Raw genomic sequence first — 18,505 nt, 5'->3', positions numbered from 1 at the left:
AGAAGTACATTAGCTGTAGCTATTTGGCTTCTTGTTAAAGCATTAATTTTTATTGAGAAGACTACGTTGCCAAGCAGCTCCTTCTGCATCTTACAGCAAACTAAGTACCTCAAAGTACAGACTTTGGTAAGACCAAATTACAGCACGTTACCCCCCCTGCCCCTGGTACCCTCGGGTCTAAACGTTCAGTTTGCGGCTGGTTTTCTTCTGCTGCTGGATCACGGTGGGAACGTCCCAGTTTCCCTGGGTGAACAGGAGAGACTGGAGCAGATGCACCGTGGCTCAGGAGGAGCGCTCGGGGTCTGCTGGAGCCCTCAGAGAGGGCTGGCACCGCATTGCTTATTCATGACGGACTGGGTGTTGGGTGTACTGGAGCCAATTAGCTCTCCCATGTATTTATTGCACTTTTTTGCTTGAAGCAAGCTGTTAAATGTCAAAAATACTTTAGCGTTTTAGCAGAAAGATAATTTTTAATAGATTCCACCTACAAAAAAGGAGCTGACTGGCAGAATATTAAACTCAGGGAGATTTATTTTTAATCCGTGCCTCCAAACAGCTTGAGATAACCATTTTTGTATCGCTCCTGGCTGATTAATACTGCTGTCCCTTGCCTGTCCTCCTCACTTGGTGCTGTGGCAGCTGTGGCCTCTCACATCCCATTAACCTTGTCTGCAGAAGGGACACCTGGCCAAACCCAAGAATTAGCTCTTGTAATTAGCAATGTAAACATCACGCACTGCCTGCTAACATCCACATGTCCCGTCCCTGCCTTCTCCCGGTGTTCGTTAGGGCAGGATACCTCCAGCCAGGCTTTTCCCATCATCAACTTCCCACACACCAGCTTCCAATAGTTTCTAAATTAACAGCCTTATAAAACCCAAAGCAAAGTACAAGTAGCTTTGGTTCTTCAAGGGCTAGGATTGGTGTTTTAGCATCTGGCTGCACTCCAGGAAAGGGTACCAGCAGTCAACAGTGTTTGCCGGGACCGTGAAGTAAGTCTTGTCCTCTTCCTTTGAAGAGTTAATTTATGCCTGAGACTTGTGTCTGGTACCGGCAAAGCAGTAGTATTCCTAATTGTGGCCAAGTTTCTATCCTTACTCTGTAAGCTGGTGGCACAGCACTGGGTCAGGGTGCTGAGTGGTTCCACAGTGACACTCCCTGAGGTGGCACAGAGATGTCCTCCTGCCACTTACGCCTGTGGTCCTACTAAGTTTAATTTTTGGGCTAAGTAATATCAGTCTGTTCTCAGTATCAGTAGTAACTCCCTGGTGCTGGATGGAGCAATTAAGTCATTGTTCATAATACAGTAGGTTCTGAAAATTAAGGTGACTTTATTTGTTTCTCAGTAATATAATGAGCTATTTTGAGTGATGCTAGATTTAATGGCTAAATCAATATGTGTATTTAGTGTTGGGCTTTATTTTAGAACTAAGTGACATGAGATAAGCAGACTTAGAGAGTTAATTGGTTTGTGTTTAGCATTTTACACTAATCAGAGTGTGCAGTGCTGCCCAGGGCTCTTCAGCACTAGTAATTCTGTTTATCCAAACCAGGAATTGTTTACTCTATTGACTGGAGTGGGATCAGTCTGTTTTTTCACTTACTTGAATGTTATACTGCATGTGTGAATTTAGCAGTGAGTCCTGGCTAAATCTAAGCTGTGCCGCACATAATGCGTATGTGTTTGGGGAAAAGATGGCTAAACAAACCCTGAAGACGACAACATTAACAGGCACCTGTACTGACAAAGTCACTACGTAGGGACTTCGGTATTGCAAGCAAACAGCATTTATTTTCCCTTCATGGCTGGCATGTTCCTCTGCCTTCGTTTCGAGGGTGTGCGTAAGGGAAGATGAGCCCGCGTTCCCCTTCCCAGCTCACCGCCTGCTACAATCAAGACAGAGCTCCCGTCACCCCGTTTATTGGATGAATCCACCGACCCTGCCAAGCCCTCGTCGCCAGGGTCGCAGCGCTCTGTTTTCATGAACCAGACACAGGAGATGAGGTTTATCAGCTGAGATTCAAGACACCGGCTCCACTGCACTGCCCAAGGAGGGATGCTGCCCAGGTCTGCTGGGTGGCATGGATGTAGCCTGTAGGGTCTCTCCAGGATACAAAAGCATATGATGTGCCAGAAGCCTCCTCCGCAGTTGTCGCCGAGCTGCTTGGCCCGGGCTCGTGTCCGTCTCGCGCTCATGGGAGCAGATGTCTGGGGAAGAGCCCGCTGGAGCATCCCGAGAGCGGACGCCGGCAGCAGCACACCACGGCCAGCCTGTACGTGCGGCACGGCTGCCTTCAAAACGGCTTGGAAACAGCTTTACCGCTGCCATGTTCCCATCACCTGGCTCTTTTTTAATAGAGTTGCTTTTGGATCATTTATTTTTTATCTAAACATTTGCTTCCCAGCTGAGGTCTTGGAGAGCACAGCTCTGGCTTCCAGGACCAGTGCTGAGCCCTGGAAATAGAGCCGTCCGCTGGAAGCGCTGACATCCCTTTTTCCTGCTGGGAGCTGCCTCCTGAGCCGTTCCCAGGCTCCCTCCTGCTGCAGACCCAGAGCTTGCTCTGTTCCCACACTCCTTCCCCTCAAATCAAGGCGGGTATGATTTATACACACCGGTAGCGCGTGCAGGGCGTGCGACGTTGTTCCCCCAGCAAAGATGCCGCGCATAAGGAAGGTCAGGCGCACCGCAGGCTGCTGCTCCTGGCTGCTCTAAGCTGTACTGAGAAGCAGAACAAGATGAAATCCCTTTTATTTTGCAAAGTGCTGTTTTATTGATTTCTGCCAAACAACCCTGAACTCGGTCGCGGTACCCCTCCAGCGTTGCTGCCCGGGAGGGGAGTGTGTGGCTGCGTGGGGTGGGGGAGCAGAGGAGGGGGAAACCTGGAGTCACCGTTATCTGGAGCTGCAGCAGTGTTTTGGCAGTTCCCGAGATGGACGTTAAATCACTTCTGCGAGGGAGAGTGAAGGGATGTCACTCGGGCTCAGAGTGGAAGCTCTGCTGTACCGATTGCACTGACTGTGTGATCCGAGTCAGAATGAGAATCATAAATCTTGATTATTCTCTGTCTCAGCTGATTTGAACCAAATGCCTTGGACAGGGATATAGTTCACATCTCGCTGAAAACTGCAAAAAAACTGATTAAATGTACAAACTGATATAAATAGCACTCTATCTGTGTTAATGCCCAAACTGTCACTGCTCGGGGAGAGGATCCTGCGTGGATGGGGCTCTGTCCCAGCCCAGAACAGCTTCCTGGGTGTTTTCAGAGGTGCATTTTTCCCCACTGCCACTTATTTTGGTACTTTGTTCCTGCGATGCTGGCTGTTATTATGATGCTGTCAATTACAGATGGCATCTCTGATTCTGATTGCACTTTGCTTACAATTAAGCATCCTATAGAAAAATGGAAATGCTGGGTCATTAACATAAAGTAATAATAAGGTAAACCGTTCAATTATGGAGGGAAAAAAAAATTTGAATAATAAGGATATTGTATGCCTAAAAGACATTCAGATGCCAGTGTATTACCATTTTTGCATACATAATAAATGAACTTAAACCCCAAAATAATCGACAGAAGCAAATAACAAATAGCTGTGCCCTCGGCAATAGCCTGGCTGGCATCGCTCCCTCCTGGGGCAGAAGAGCAGCTCCTGGATGGGAATGGAGGAGTCTCAGATCTGTGCAGTCCTTGGCAGCCACTCTGGGGGGCGCCTTGGCCACCATGGGCTCATCTGATACTGGGACCAAGCTGGTGCCTCGAAGGTGCCCTGGTGAATTGGGAACTGGTGCAGCCGGCTTGTCTCTGGTGCCAAGCGGGGGAGATCAGGATCAGGAGCAGCAGGCAAGAGGCAGTAACGGGGGCCGGGCCGGTGGTGTTCGTTGCTGCCTGGTTATGGTGAGGGAGGTCAGCGGGGCTCTGCCAGGGCAGGTGCTGGGCTGGGCTGGGCTCCAGGGGCTGGATGCGAACGCTGCCCCGCTGTACATGTTAAAAAGTGGGATATTGTGTTTTGGACAGCCGAGAGGTTCATGCAGTTGGGAAGATCTGGCCACCCACTGTCTATGTGGAGGGATCTGGGACTGGCTTTGCGACCTCCAGCACCCTCTGTCCCCCGGGAGCCTGTCACCTCCCTACCAGCCCCCGCGTTCAGCCTCTCTGCCTGCGACACCAGTGGGCACGCGCTGACCCATCTCCTCTCCAGCTGGAAACCAAACCAGTAATTGCACAGGGTTGAAGACGCGGAAGGGCTGTACTCATGGCCGCCTGCCTCTGACCAGCCAGGAGCTCCTGGGGCAGCCTTTACCGGCGGGTCTGTGTCAAACCTTTCCGCGCCAGTGGGGTGAGAGTCCTTCTCCCTTCCGCTGTCCGCCAGCGGTGCGAGAGCTCAGCAGCAGGATGTGTACAATTACTTCTGTTATTCAACCTATTCTGCGGATATCGCTCCTCTGTTGTCCCTCCATAACAATTCCCAGCCTTTTAGCTGTTGATGGCTCGCCTATTACTCTGGCGCTGTGTTAGGATAACATCCAGATACATCTGAAGAGTGGAATTTATTTACTGTTTTTCCCTGAAAAGCTTTTAGCATGATACAGCAGCAGTGCTTTCACTTAGGCAGCCATTATTGTTAGGGTTTTTTTCCTGGTAGAAGTAAATTTTCCAGAACGTGAAAAAGGACTCCTCATGATGTATAGCTCCATACTACTACATTTTAATATTCTGTTTTCATGACCTTCCTTCTCAGGAAGGGCCCATCTTTGGGGAACGGGGGTGGCTTGAACTGCCTAATTGAGTCAAGTCAGTATGTGAAGTGAACTGGACTGTATGTGTAGCGCTCTCTTCCTCAGCTGTATCTTTTCCACATCAATCTGGCTTTTCCAGGAACGATAGCCTGCAACATCAATAGCGTTTATTATTAACAGTCTTGAAACTTCCACAGATATTACAGAGCGGGATGGAAACGCTTCTGCATGGGTCGCTGTGCGGTCCTGCGCAGGCACCTGCCAGCCGTGTTCGGGGCAGGAGGACGTGGGCGGCTGCGCTGGGGCTCGTCCTGCTGCCTGTCCCCGGGTGAGTCCCCACCTCGGGAATAGGGTTTTCTCAAGCAAGTGGGAAGGGAGGTCTGCGATGGCCTGCTGCCAACAAGGTGCGCTGGATCCAGCGTTTCGGAGAGGATTTCTGTCCTGCCAAGTGTCAGCCAACAGCTGTGTTGGCGTTTTGTGTAGTTCATGCCCATTTTATCTGCAGGTGTGCTGGGGACTGGCCCGTGGGTGGACGTGGCTGCGGTCCTGCGGCGTGCCCGAGGCTGACGAGTGGATGGGGACAGCCAGGGGGGTGTGCGCATGTCTGTGGGTGCCTCAGCTGAGCCGGCCTCGTGCCACTGCTCAGCCCCCCGCGTGTGTGGGGAAGGCTGAGGGACCCCCATACCCCTGCCCAGCCCCACTACCGACCCCCCTCCCCGGCTGCTCCGGCCTGAGCCCGGGGAGAGGGGCTACAAGCGGCTTTCCAGGCCAGCCTGGGTGGCAATGGCTCTGCAAGCGGACGGTAGGTTTGGCTGATCTCAAATACCGACAGTGAGGTTTGATCGCTCATGTCAGGGTTTTTTTCCCTGGAAGGTTTTCATCCCACAACAGCTGTATCGGTACTTTCCAAGCAGGTGTAGGGGAAGGTGCTCCGTCCTGCTCTCCTTCTGCTCCACTGCTGTTTGCAGTCAGCCCCGTACCGAGCATTAGCATGAGCATCCCCAGAGCCTGGAGGTGCAGGTCACAGCCTTGGCTTGACCACATCTTCTGAGCGGGTGGGGGAACAGGAGTGGGGAGAACAGGAGCACCCCCATTCTTCGGAGGACCCATTTTGCAGAACAAACTGCCCGTGGCTGAGATACAGGTATTGGGACACCCCAAGTTTTTCAGAGCTAGTTTGTATTTATTAGCTCATTAAATAGCTGCTGTTTGCTCCTCAAACTGTCTGAACTACTCCTGCAAGACCAAGCCTGCCTCGAGCGCGGAGCTTGATGTGGTTGCATACAGTCCTCAGGTGGGCATGCTTCTTGCTGGGTTGGCTGCTTGCTTTCTCAGCCCCGGGATTTATACCAAGTCATGGATGTCCGGGTCTTTTCTCTTCCTCCTATGACAGCGGAAAATGAATGAGCTAGCACTCGAGGGACTTGTACCCATGCGTTGCAGGGAAACCTGGACTCAGAACGGGTTGCCTTGCCTTGAACATCCTCGGCCGAAGGAGGCAGGATTCACCCTGCTGCTGTCAGTGACTCCCTGTTCCAGCACGTGTGCAAGAGGCAGGGCTCTCCGACTAGCGCTGCTTTGCTGTAACTGTGATTAATACAGTAATTAAAGCTGGTAGATGACACGGAGATATTCCCAGTGAATAGTATCGCAATGCATCTGTAGAGAATGGTAGTGAGGCTTAGTCAAAACAATTTTGACTGCAGTGGGTTTAGAAATATGCATTTCCAGCCTTTTTCACAACCTGTTTCATGGCTGAGTGCTGACCAACAATAAATCTTACACTAAAATTGGAGAGATCAGGCCAAATTTATCCCTGGTAAAACGATGTCACGCTGAACACGCGTCTCTGTCCACAGGACTGAGATTGCTTTGCACAGTCGAAGCCAAGTGCTGCCGAGGGCTGTGTTTGTGAGCCACCCGAGATGGTGTGTGCTGGCGCAGATGTGCCGAGCACTTCCAGCTGTGCCAGGAGCTTGCGGAGCTCTGCTGGCTGTTCCTAGGCGAGCTGCTGGGCCGGGCCAGGCAGCTCAGGAGGTAGCACACCCCTACGCATTCACCATGGCCGCTGGTGAGGAAGGCGGTGGTTAAGGGCATTTCCCCCCCCCCCCCCCCCCCCCCCTCATTAGGAAGGCAGTGAAATCATAGCGGCGCTGTCTAATCTGAGACTGTCCCAATTTGTGTGTGAGCTGTGTAGTCAGATGGGCGAGGGATTTCGGCACAAGGCAACAGCCATACCCCAGAGGGGATCCACTTGAGGAAAGAACAGAAGAAAGCAAGATTTAGCATTAAGATCATAATTTCAGATTGCATTGTGCAAGCATCAACAATCTATAGACACGAGAGTCTTTGGGGATCACAACGCTGTAATAGCTATCCAAGCCAGCCTGAACAACGAGGGTTATTTTTAATTGCAACCGAATGGCTCTAACCTTGTGATGTCTGCTCACAAAGCATTGCTGGATTAATACAGGTTCCATAGTTGCTTCTGCTAAAAGACTTTAATGGATCAGCTTAGTTCTCTGCTCCATGATTATAGCATTCTTACCCGCCTATCATGCCTGAGCCAGATGGTCCCAGTGAAATCGGAGCATATTTATATTTTTGTCTGCTACTCAGCCAGCTGCCCACTGATTTTGCTGCATAGCGGTAGGAGGAGAGGAGCCTTCCTGGGTGAAGTTCACCCACCTCTTCCCCTAGCCCCGGTAGCTCCAGCACCTCCTAAAACGCCTTGGAGGAGGGATGGAAGGGTTCTCTCCCCAGCTGGGAGGCTCACCCGGCTGGCCGTGGAGGGCAGCCACGCTCCTGCGGCAGCGGCGCGGCACCGTCTCCTGGCACGGATTCAGCCGCTTCCCAGTGCGCAGGGGGATGTTTTCAGTTCTATCGGCGATGAGAGCCATTAAGAAGGTACAAGTACTAAAGAGATCCTGAGCGATGCCTATAAAACCTCTGAATCCCTGACAGAATCAATAGCGGGCTCTCAGGAGTAACTTCTTATCCAGGCCAACTTAAGCACATGCCAATGAGCTGTTAAAGATTTTGCATTTTGTGGAGATACAGAATCCTTTTCTTTGCAATTGTTGGACTCTAGACTGGGCGAGATGATGAAAAATAAGAGTAGAAATAGACTGGACTCTAAAGGCATTTTCATTGGTGTCTGGGAGAGTGGCTGGAGTGATGCTCGCCGGCGGCATCCTTCCTCCAGGCCCATGGCCAGCCAGCACCGGCGGTGCCCTGCGAGCCCGGGCTGCCTGCGCTGTCGCTGTCGGGGAGCTCTGCCTTTGGGGGTTGTTGTAATGAGAGGCACGGACCCTTCTGGCCGTGTCTGTGAGGACAGCAGAGGCAGAGGAGCGGGAGAGGGAAGGAGGAGGGGGGGGCAGGGGAGCCGTGTCCTGTGAAATGGAGGTCCCCGGGCCGGCACCTGGGATGCAGCCGAGCATCCATGATGTCCCGAGCTGTTTCAGCAGCCCAAAAGCAGGAGCTCCAGGCGGCCTGGGCAGGCAGCTGCCCGCTGCCCCACCGCACACGCTTGCCTCCTCTTGGATAACTTTGCTATTGACACAATTTCCAATTTGGCATTTCGGTTACCGTAGCAACTCGATGCTGCCATTCTCTGATCAGATCAGCTCGCAGTTAGTCAACACAGCGTTAGCACCTGCGTTGGTATGGCAACACAGGACCGTTCTCCATCCGGGCTGACACTGCTGCCAGAGGGATGGCTCCAGGTGGACCCAGAGGGGAGGGAGCAGGGGGGGGGCACGGTTGGCCCTGCTGCGGGGCAATGAGATGCTCCCAACCCCCGGCTGCTCTGTACTCCCCCGGCTGCAGCGGGATCCAGGGCTGTCTGCCGCTCCGGCTGTATTGTCCCGGGCTCTGAGTCCTGCAGGGCGCAGGAGAAGCTCGGCAGGGATGTGGCAGGAAAGGTGGCCGGCACGGAGCAAGGAAGCGTCCTTGCAGTCTCAAACCACCCCTCACGCGTGTTTTGCATGGACACCAAATGGGTTTGCAAATTTGGGACAAAGGAAAGCTGCTTGTCTCAGAGGGAGAAACTAACGGTCCCAGGCAGCCCTTATTTTGGGGTGTTAAGTCCTGCAAGAACAGAGCTCGAGTCCCAGAGAAGGATGGTTCAGCCCCTTCTCCCACAGCCAGCAGAGGCACACCGGCTTCCAAACTGTGAAACTGATTCAGTGAGTCTCCAGGGGGAGATTTGTTTTGCTTTAGCCCCAGTCTGAACTGGCACCCGCTTTTCTGAAAGTGCTTTACAATTTGCGTTTAATGTTTTTTAACAGACATGTGCAAGCCATCTGAATTAGAGCAGTATGAATCTATTAGGCAGCGACAGATGCAAGTTTTGTGTCTCTTATTAGAAGGGATTGGATTCTGAGGTTTAGTGATGTGCAAAGGATTGGACTTTGGAGAGATTAAAATTATTTTCAGCGTTAAGCACAATATTTCTAAGCTAATGCACTCAGTCTTGAATATAGATTCACAGACGAAAAGATTATAAAACATTAAACCTATGTAAATTCAGCTGTAAATTTATGTTTGAACAAATTCAACAAGAGATTTGACTTGGGGGCTTACAGCAAATAGGTTCTGCTTTTAATGCATATTGCAGTCTTCAGTTGCAATGCCGTTCTCCCCTTGAAAGTCCCACGCCTGCTGAATTACTGGCAGGTCACAGTTGACAGCTCAAGCAATTATACCGGAATGTGTTAATAATAAAAAGGAAAATGACTTCATGTTTGTCTTTTCAGAAGACAAAAGCAGATGTTTGCTCCACACTGAGGAGCAGCAGAGATGAGCTCCACGGGCAGGTGACACTGTTGCAGTACACGGCCATTGCCTCTTTCGGATAGCAGTCGTGCAAATCCGTGTCCTTCTCTGTGGTTCTCCAAGCCCTGGGAGTTGCTGTGAACTTTTTTTTCTCTTGTTGAGAACATGAAAATACAGTTAACAAAGACTCCTTTTGAGCGGGGTTGCAGGAAACCTGCAACATCGTGAACAAGCTGCCTACACAGAGATAAATGACAGCTGTAACTGAAGGAATAAACAAGATAATCTGGATTTAAATAAACCACAAGGGGATTTTGGCAACATGCAAATTCACAAATTTATAAAATGTATCCTTTGAAAATAAAGAGCTTGTCTGAAGCCAGCAGCTAAGAACAATTACTACAGCACATTTTCCCAATGAGGGCTTAGCGCTGGCCTTTGCCACCAACCGGAGGAGAGCGGGAGCCAGATGTCCTGTCCATCGCCGCACAGTGGCTGGGGGGCGTTTTTATGCACAGAGCAAAAAAACTCGAAGAAGCGATGGCAGCAAGTCCCCCGTCCAACTGGGGAGCTGCAGGAGTGGTGGGGGTGCCGGGGGGGGCACACAGAGCAGCCCGGCCCTCCTTAGCCTCCAGGCCACAGCGCTGGGGGGGTCAGCAGGAAAGGAGAGGAATATCAAAAGCCCAAGCAAGCACCCGATAACACATATTTGATCATCTGCTGTGAAGGCCAGGTAATTCCTGGATCCAAGCCCAGGAATGGCAATAAAAATTTCATTTCGCCGTTGCGCAGCCTGGGGATGCTGCTACCAACGAGTGTGAAGAAATGACGCCCGTCCCCGTAACCGAGTGAAGAAGTCATTAATGCCAGAGGGCGGTGGAGCTCCTTCTAGGGGGAAGTGGCTTCTCGTCATTGCCCCCCTTTTTCAGGTGGGTAGCAATGGAGGCAGAGGAGGGTCAGGAGGTGAGTAGAGACCAGCACCAGAGCCATGAGTAGACGTGTCCCCTTACGGTGCTTCATCTCCCAGGCTGCTCTGCAGAGGTGGTCAACAGCACCGGTGGTGCCTCTTCATCAACCAGCCTGGCACTGAAAGGGAAAGAAACACCGCAAGAAAAGCCAAAGCACGTCCAAGAAGCTATGCAGTCCTCCCCAGGAGCAAAGCACTGGCCCAGAATGGCAAAGAGCTCTGCAGCAGCCGCGGCAGGAGAGCGATCCGGAGCATCGCGTCCCACCTGAGCGCGCGGAGCTGGTTAGCGCTCCGTCGGCAGAGACACGATTAGGGCAGAGCACATGGCAGCAGCTCTGTGAAGGTTACCTGCTCTGAGGAGTATTCCTGCCGTGCCAGAGGCTTGGCTGCTCCGGGTTTAACACCCTTGTTATTCTCAGCAGCAGGAGCCGGCGGTGCCATGTATTGCTCTCTGCGGCGCTCTTGGCGACAGCTACTGCGCGCAGCGGGACGTGCTGGCTCTTGGGGCCGACCGGCTCAAGCCTCCTTCACAGCTGTGGGAGCTCAGCAAGGCGGTCCGTACGCCTGCCCAGGAAAGGCAGCACCTCGAAAGTAACTCTGAAACAGGGCAAAGTTTGGGAAAAAGCATTTCTGCACGCGCATCCCAGAGCTGCAGTAGTTCTGGTGCTGTCCAGGGCCAGAGGTGTCTCGAGGACACACTGCAGTGTTATCCTTAAAACTGTACAGCAAAAGCTGAATCTGCTTTTCCTCCTCTTTTCCTTGATCACTACTTCCCTGCTGTCTCTCCTCAGTGCCAACCTATCTATCCATTTGTCTTTATTGTGCATGGAATTAAACACAGTCCCTAAATGTGGCGACACTTTCAGATTATTAGCTCTGCAATTTCTTGGCTCCCGTTTATTGTGATACCATCATCTGAAGGGGCTGTTGTAATTAATAGTTTGTTCGTGCTTCTTTTATAAACCCCTGGTGTGTTTGGTTTATACTTGAATATCAGCCACTACAACTCGCTTCCAATGTATTGTCTGAAGCGTCTCTGCCGCAGAGAAAAGGCTTAGAGGTTTGGGTTTGTGGTTTTTTTTTTTTTGCAACAGCTTATTGAAACCATAATTTAAAGTAAAAAGCTAAGTAAGTATAATATTAAAAGCAAGACAATCATCTTGCCCTGACCTTAGAGCAGAGGGAACCAAAATCCTTGTTTACAAAATGTCCGTGAAGGGGCTATTGCCGTGGCATGGCAGCGCTGGAAGGAGAGGGAACCCCGCTCCTGGCTGTCACCCAGCCCCGCCAGCGGCGGGACGGGCAGGAGCGGCTGTGCGGGTGAAGGAGAGCAGCAGTACTTCCTCTGAATTCTGATTAATTTTCATCTCTTTTAAAGCATCGTCATCTAAAACCCCACAAATCACAGGCACAATCCATAATACAAAGCAAACGAAGGCTTGTGCAAGCGCCGGGGCCTTGGGAACCTGCCCAAACATCACAGTGGCTGTAGAGAGCTCGCAGAGCCGGGGAGATGCTGGTCGGGGGGGGGGGGGGGGGCAGGAGCGAATACAGCACAAATACCGTCAATAACACCCTTCGGTCTGATTGCACAGCCCGAGCAGCGGCACAAGGGGCTGGGGCCCAGCCAGCCCCCATTTGCTCTGAGCTTCTCGTTTGAGAGTCCACAGGCACTTATTTGCAGAACAGCATCTTGTCAGCTCCGAGACATTCCAGATACAAAGATATATTACAAAAAAAAAAAAAAAAACAACAAGCCAGTGGCTGTGGCTAGACCAATTCACACTGCAGCCGAGGTGCTAAGGAGCAGTGAGTGGTGTTAACTAACCCCGGGAGCTCCCCCAGGGCCGCCCGGTCCCCCCGCTCCCAGGGCAGATGTACTGGTGGAGGCAGTGCTCCCGGTGGGCCAGGGCAGGTCTCCGCTGTGCCATGCAGAGGGTCAGAGCAGACGACAGCAATGGTCCCCTCGAGCCCTATTGTCTGATTGTCCGCACCGCTCGTAGTCCAGCAGAGCTTTTAGCATCTCATAATCACCACATTTTGACATTTGACAGCCTGCTGCATGCTGCCAGGGTGTCTGACTCAGAGGAGCGTACACCAGCCAAGCCTGCCTGTGCTGGTCCCTCCTTCTGCTCAGGCAGTTGCATAGGAAAACAGCTTATCCTGTCTGAGGCGGCACAAACAAGCGTGAGGTGCTGCTGTGCGGGTGTCAGGCTAATTGAACACCACGGGGTGATGGCGTTTTGTGCTTGCCTGGCAGTCCAGCACCATTTGCAAGGCGGAAGGACTTTTACACGCTGCCACTTCTCCTGGTATCCAGGCTGCCACTGTCTTAGCTGAAAAATCACTCAACTATCAGAGCTGCCTCTCCCCGTTCCCCGTAGCGCCACATGCCACAGGTTCACTGCAACCCCGTCGGTCCTATTTGGCCCTCTTGTCTCAAAGCCCTGATCCAAGCTCCCGGCTGGAGCAGCAGGAGCAGGAACGACTGCCGCAGGTCAGCCTCCCCAAAGCATCACGCCCGTTATCGGCTCCGGATCAAACATGCCCCTGGCCGGGAAGGGATGCTTCGGGAGAACCTGCTGTGAACAGAGATCTTCAGTATTCTTGTGGAGGTGGCAAAGGGAGCAGTGGAGCTGGTCTAGCCCTTTCAGGCTTTACCGTGGTATAAAATGAAGGTCGGGATAAAGGGAGAAGGGGGAGAGCTCCGCTCTCCCACCCTTGCGGAGCAGGACAGCAGTGAATACAGAGCCAGCACGAAGGAGAAGCAAGACACAGGAGGGACTGGACACCTCTGTGCACGTCAACCATATCTAGAGTTGCCGCTAACTACAGAGGCTGCAAAGCGATATTAAAGCTTTCTGCTTCACAACTTCATTAAGTCATCAGTGATAGGAATCAGGAGGAAAGGAGCACGGGCAGAGCAATCCCATAGTTGGTTGAGACATTGTCGGCCCTTCCTCAGGGACTCCCATTGCTGACCTGGCAGGAAAACTCCCAGCCACCACCCGGGCTGCCGTACCTCTGTCCCGGGGGCTGGCAGCTCTGGGACCCGGAGGTGCGCTGGATATTAGCACAGGACAGCACGCAGCAGGGTTAAAACGTGCTCTGCGGCTAGCTCGTGATAGAATCCCTTGAAAAGGAAACGCGTACAAATTACTAGCTATAAGTGATGATAAAATAACTATTTTGTGGAGCAAGGAACAGAAGAGTAACAGATTGATTTTGGTAATTAGTGGTTCAATAGAAACCTGTTCTGGGAGCACCCTGGGCAAAGTCACTGGATTGGAAGTGCCTTTATTCCCTGGTCTCAGTTCTTTCCCTGACTCCTCGGCGTGCTCTCCGAGGCCGATCGCGCAGCCCCAAGGACAGCCACAGGCGCTGGCTCCTGCACCGTTTGGCTGCCGCTCCTCCTCGCGGGCTCCCACGCTGCTTCTGGAAGCTCTTTGGGGCAGGGATTGTGGCTCAGTCTGTGTGCAGTGCTCATCCCAACAGGGCTGGAAACCGCTTCCAGCCACTGCCAAAGTGGTTTGAAGTGCCAGTCCTTGCTGGAGGTGGATCGCTCCCCCTCCTCAGCCACCGGCAATTGGCACCGGGGCTGTGAGAGCGGCCGCACGGAGCGGTGCTGCCTGCGGCAGCCCCCGCCAGCCGCCAGCCCTCCTCCCGTTCAGCCCCCCGGCTCTCCTCCTTCCTTCCACTGCTCGGTGGCATCAAGACTGACACCTAATTTCCATGCGGGAATTTTAGCATTTCAGTTCCAAGTTTGTTGAGCAATATTTAAAATAATAATAATAATAATAATAATAATAATAATAATAATAATAATAATAATAATAATAACAAAATCAAACGGGCAATTTTACACCGCCCCGCTTGTATTTTGTGGTCAACACAGAACGGACTGGTGCACTGGAAGCTCGCTGTGCATGCAAAGGCAGAGCCCGCCGAGGGCAGTGAGCAGGACTCTGCAGCGGGGAGATTTCTGCAGTGGGTCACATCCTTAAATTGAGGGTTATCTCTGGCTTTCAGAGACGTGCTGCTGAGAGAATGCGATTTCCGTGGAAATACAAACACTGGTCAGAATCACGCAGAGACTGAGAAGTCGGGTGAGCCCCGGCGCAGCTCCGGGTGGTGGGCGGGATGCCCTCGCAGGGTCAGCTCTCAGCCGCTGCTCCCCGACGCCGGTGCTGCCTCTGCCCAGCTGCCCGCTGCCCCCGGCCGGGCTGGCAAGCTGGTGCGTGGGTGCTACGCAGCGCTGGGGAGGGGGAGCCCCGCTCCGGCCGTCAGCGATGCTCTGCTGTCCATCAGACGCTTTCAGAGAGCAGCAGGGAGCACGTCTGCTCCAGTCCTCCTCGGGGCAACTGCCGCCTGCCCACGTACTCAACTCCTGGTCTCATTTTCTGTGCGCTCTCCCCACACAACCTCATGCTCAGCCCAAGGGTGCCCTATTTGTAGAGCAGTGAGCACCCGGGGACTCAACCCCTGATCACGCTGTGGGCCTTGCCGTGGTGTGGACAGCCATAGGAGATGCTGTCTTCCTACAGGGCAGTTAATTCTGGGTGCTGGCTCGCCCCCAGGAAAACCAGTCTGATTCTGCAGCTTCTGCAGTCCTCAAAGTGTTTGCGTCCCTGTTAATCTGTTCAGGCTTTTCTTAAGGTAAAATACCTCAAGATGCATCGTTCCAACTAATCCTTGCTCCTTGCATGTCACTGCTACTCAGACGGCCGATCCAAGGCAGGGTCAAAGCACCCAAGTGCTCTGGGCAGCAGATGGGACTGCAGACAGCCCATCGTGTCGGGAAGGCAGCTCTGGTGGGACAAAACGCTGGAGGGACGAGCTCCCTGGCAGGACCTGGCCACCAATGTGATGGTCCTGTAACGAGTGAGCTGGAGCCCGGCAGCCCTGCTCCCCTGCACACCCCCGTTGCCAGGACTCAGCTAGGGATTTTTCACCAGGAAGGATGCTGGCTGCAGGAGATGGGGAGCCACAGGACCCCGCTGGCTTCTTCACCCAAAAAAATGCTCAAGGCACAAGCAGCCCTGTGGCAGCACCAAACCCACCTTCGCTCCTGCCTTGACCGGAGACCTGGCACCTCCTCCAGCGGCGCTTTGGCAAAACAAGCGCAGCTGGATGGATTACACCAGCAGTAAATACACAGATTACGGGGGGGTTTAAAGCACGCCGATGCATTTAGCAGTCACAAATACACGGCGACACTGACAGGCAAATCTAACTGGGCTTTGCCTGACAGCCACTTCTGCTTGCAGACTTTGGCTGCGTAATTTCTGAAATGGCTGTTTCCTGGGGCTCAACGCTTTGACGTCAGCATCACTGCGGTCGCCGGTGCCCAAGGTGCTCTTACAGAACCATTTCCAGCCGATTCACGTTGTTTCCTCACCATATGTTTGAACTAAAAATAGTTGCAATGTGAAGGGATAATCCTGCAAGACCCTGAGCATCGCCATCCTCCGTGTCTGCTGCAGGAGACTTGGCCAGTGCTGCAAGCGCTTCTCTGGAGCAGTGACACCGCTCCTCCTCCTGCCTCCCAGGCAGCAGCACCGTCAGGCACCGCGTCCTCAGGACGAATTAGCCAACAACAGGTTAAACAAACTACGCTTCATGTGGGTGTGCCGAGGCACGAATATTTGAAAGGCTGAAGATAAAAATATTGTTAAAACACACTTAAGAACAGCCAGTACCGTGCCTATAAAGCCTTTGAACACTGCGGGTACGGAATCCCTTGCAGGAGCGCTCCGGCAGATGTGGCTGTCCATGCGGGTGCTGCGGCTCCGTGGCCTCCTGCGTTGTCGCCTCTCACCTGGTCCACGCGGAGGGCGCTGGGAAGGGCTGGGGAGGGTGGCGGGGGCTCCGTGCTGCACGGGTCGGTCCCCACCTGGGGTCACTGCCGGCGGGTGAGGCAGGGCATTGCACGGCTTTCGGCATCCGACCAGTTTCTCACTCGGGCATCTCTGTTGCGGATGACAGCAGGTGGCTGAGGGGCCACGGCGGCAGCGCTGGGGCTGGCCACGGCCGCAGCCACGGCACCTGCGGGAGCGGGAGGTGGGTAATGCTCGTGGCACTGCCCTCCAGCATCTCCAGCACCTGGAGGCTGAGGAGGTGTGAAAGAGGCTGTCGTGCTCTTGCAGGGGACATCATTTAATACCTTCCGGCTTGCTATGATAATCTTTAACTGGGGGCAGCTGGGACAAGCATTTACCTCTTCATTTTCTTAGATATAAATGCTATCTCGCTGCAGTTTCATTTTACAATATGGTAATATGCTATCCAGGAAAGTCTTGCTACATGCTAATTTATCCAGTAGGCAAATTCCTTTTGGCTAATAAAAGTGCTTGCACAGGAAGCTCAAAACCCAGCAGCAATTAATTATTGACAGAGCATGTGAATTAGAGATAAAAGAAAAGTCATTCTTTCTCACACACAAGATAGTAAATAAATTTAATTATTGTACTAGAAGCAAGGGATCTTATTCTGTATTAAGTTTTATTAGCTGAGACATTTAAAAGCATGTCATCATAACAAAAAGGTCTTGTGTAATCCTAACTGCACCACTCTGGTACAAGGCTCTGAAGTGAATAGGCTTAATTGAGCAAATGGAAGCAGATGGCTTGCTGAACAGACAGGTATTGTACAGGTTTATTGTCAATTAACTTTTGTCTACATATGCCTATGGCGAATTGACTGTATAATGTGTTACCGAGGCTGATTTAGCACTTCAGGTGCCCACCATGTCCAGGGGCGGAGAAGAAAGCAAGCCAGAAGTGTTTTGGTCCCTGGGGCACGCAGGTGTGGCAGCACCCCTCCTCCTGAACGTCCCACCAACATCTGCGTGGGGCAGGAGGGACACCGAGGTGTCTGCCCGTGCCTGGCCCCTTGCTAATCACCCCTCTGCTTCTGCGCAGGAACGTGATGCCCAAGACGCTGGACGGCCAGATCACCATGGAGAAGACCCCCAGCTACTTTGTGACCAACGAGGCCCCCAGGCGCATTCACTCCATGGCTAAGGACACCAAGCTGATCGTGGTGGTGAGGAACCCGGTCACCAGGGCCATCTCGGACTACACGCAGACACTCTCCAAGAAGCCAGAGATCCCCACCTTTGAGGTGCTGGCCTTCAAGAACCGGACCCTGGGGCTGATCGATGCCTCCTGGAGCGCGATCCGCATCGGGATCTACGCGCTGCACTTGGAGAACTGGCTCCAGTACTTCCCCCTCTCCCAGATCCTTTTTGTCAGTGGCGAGAGGCTCATCACTGACCCAGCCGGCGAAATGGCCAAGGTCCAGGACTTCTTAGGCCTCAAGAGGATTGTGACAGAGAAACATTTTTACTTTAATAAAACCAAGGGGTTCCCCTGTCTAAAGAAGCCAGAGGACAGCAGCGCTCCCCGGTGCTTGGGCAAGTCCAAGGGTCGAACTCACCCCAAAATAGACCCAGACGTCATCCACAGACTGCGGAAGTTTTACAAACCGTTCAATGTCATGTTTTACCAAATGACGGGCCAAGATTTCCAGTGGGAGCAGGAAGAAAGTGATAAGTAGAATCACAAAATCAGGAAAAAAAGCTCTTTTCTTTTGAGATGCAAATCATCGTTAGAGACCCAAAACTCACTCGGGGCTAGAGGCTCAGCCATGCGAGCGCAAGACTCTTGCGCTGTCAGGGTTGCAGCCAAAGCTGCCCTGTGTTTCCAGCTCTGAAACCTTAGTGACACGTCACCTCGGGTTGCACGTGGGCTCTTCCCCCATGACGCTGAGGGATCAGGGGGTGGGTGGGAGGAGGAGAAGGCAGGAGTGGGGCTCCTTCGGGGTGATGGGGTGCTTCGTGTTGTTCGCTGCTGACGTCCCCCTGGCAGCCGGGCAGGCAGGACCAGCACCTCCTGCCACATCTAGCCGAGCAGGAGAGTGGCTCACAAAACCCAGCAGCACTGGGACAAACCAATAGATTTGATTTCTCCTGCCCTGGCTTTTAGTTTTGCCCGAACGGCAGCATCAGACCTGGTAAATT

At 52.7% G+C, this 18,505-nt stretch overlaps 1 protein-coding gene across 1 annotated transcript in view; it reads left to right on the top strand.

Annotated features, from left to right (window-relative positions):
* HS3ST4 (heparan sulfate-glucosamine 3-sulfotransferase 4) overlaps positions 1-18,042 on the top strand; it is a gene marked incomplete at both ends in the record, with an annotated part of 66,686 nt that extends 48,644 nt beyond the window's left edge. The window contains one exon of the mRNA XM_082490585.1: positions 17,406-18,042. Coding sequence (XP_082346711.1) covers positions 17,406-18,042 — 637 coding nt within the window. The remainder of the gene's footprint in view (positions 1-17,405) is intronic.
* Between the last annotated feature and the right edge of the window lie 463 nt (positions 18,043-18,505).

Source organism: Vanellus vanellus (genome assembly GCF_965231255.1).
Source record: "Vanellus vanellus genome assembly, chromosome: 14".
NCBI lineage: Eukaryota > Metazoa > Chordata > Aves > Charadriiformes > Charadriidae > Vanellus > Vanellus vanellus.
This window is presented reverse-complemented; position numbering and strand designations above follow the sequence as displayed.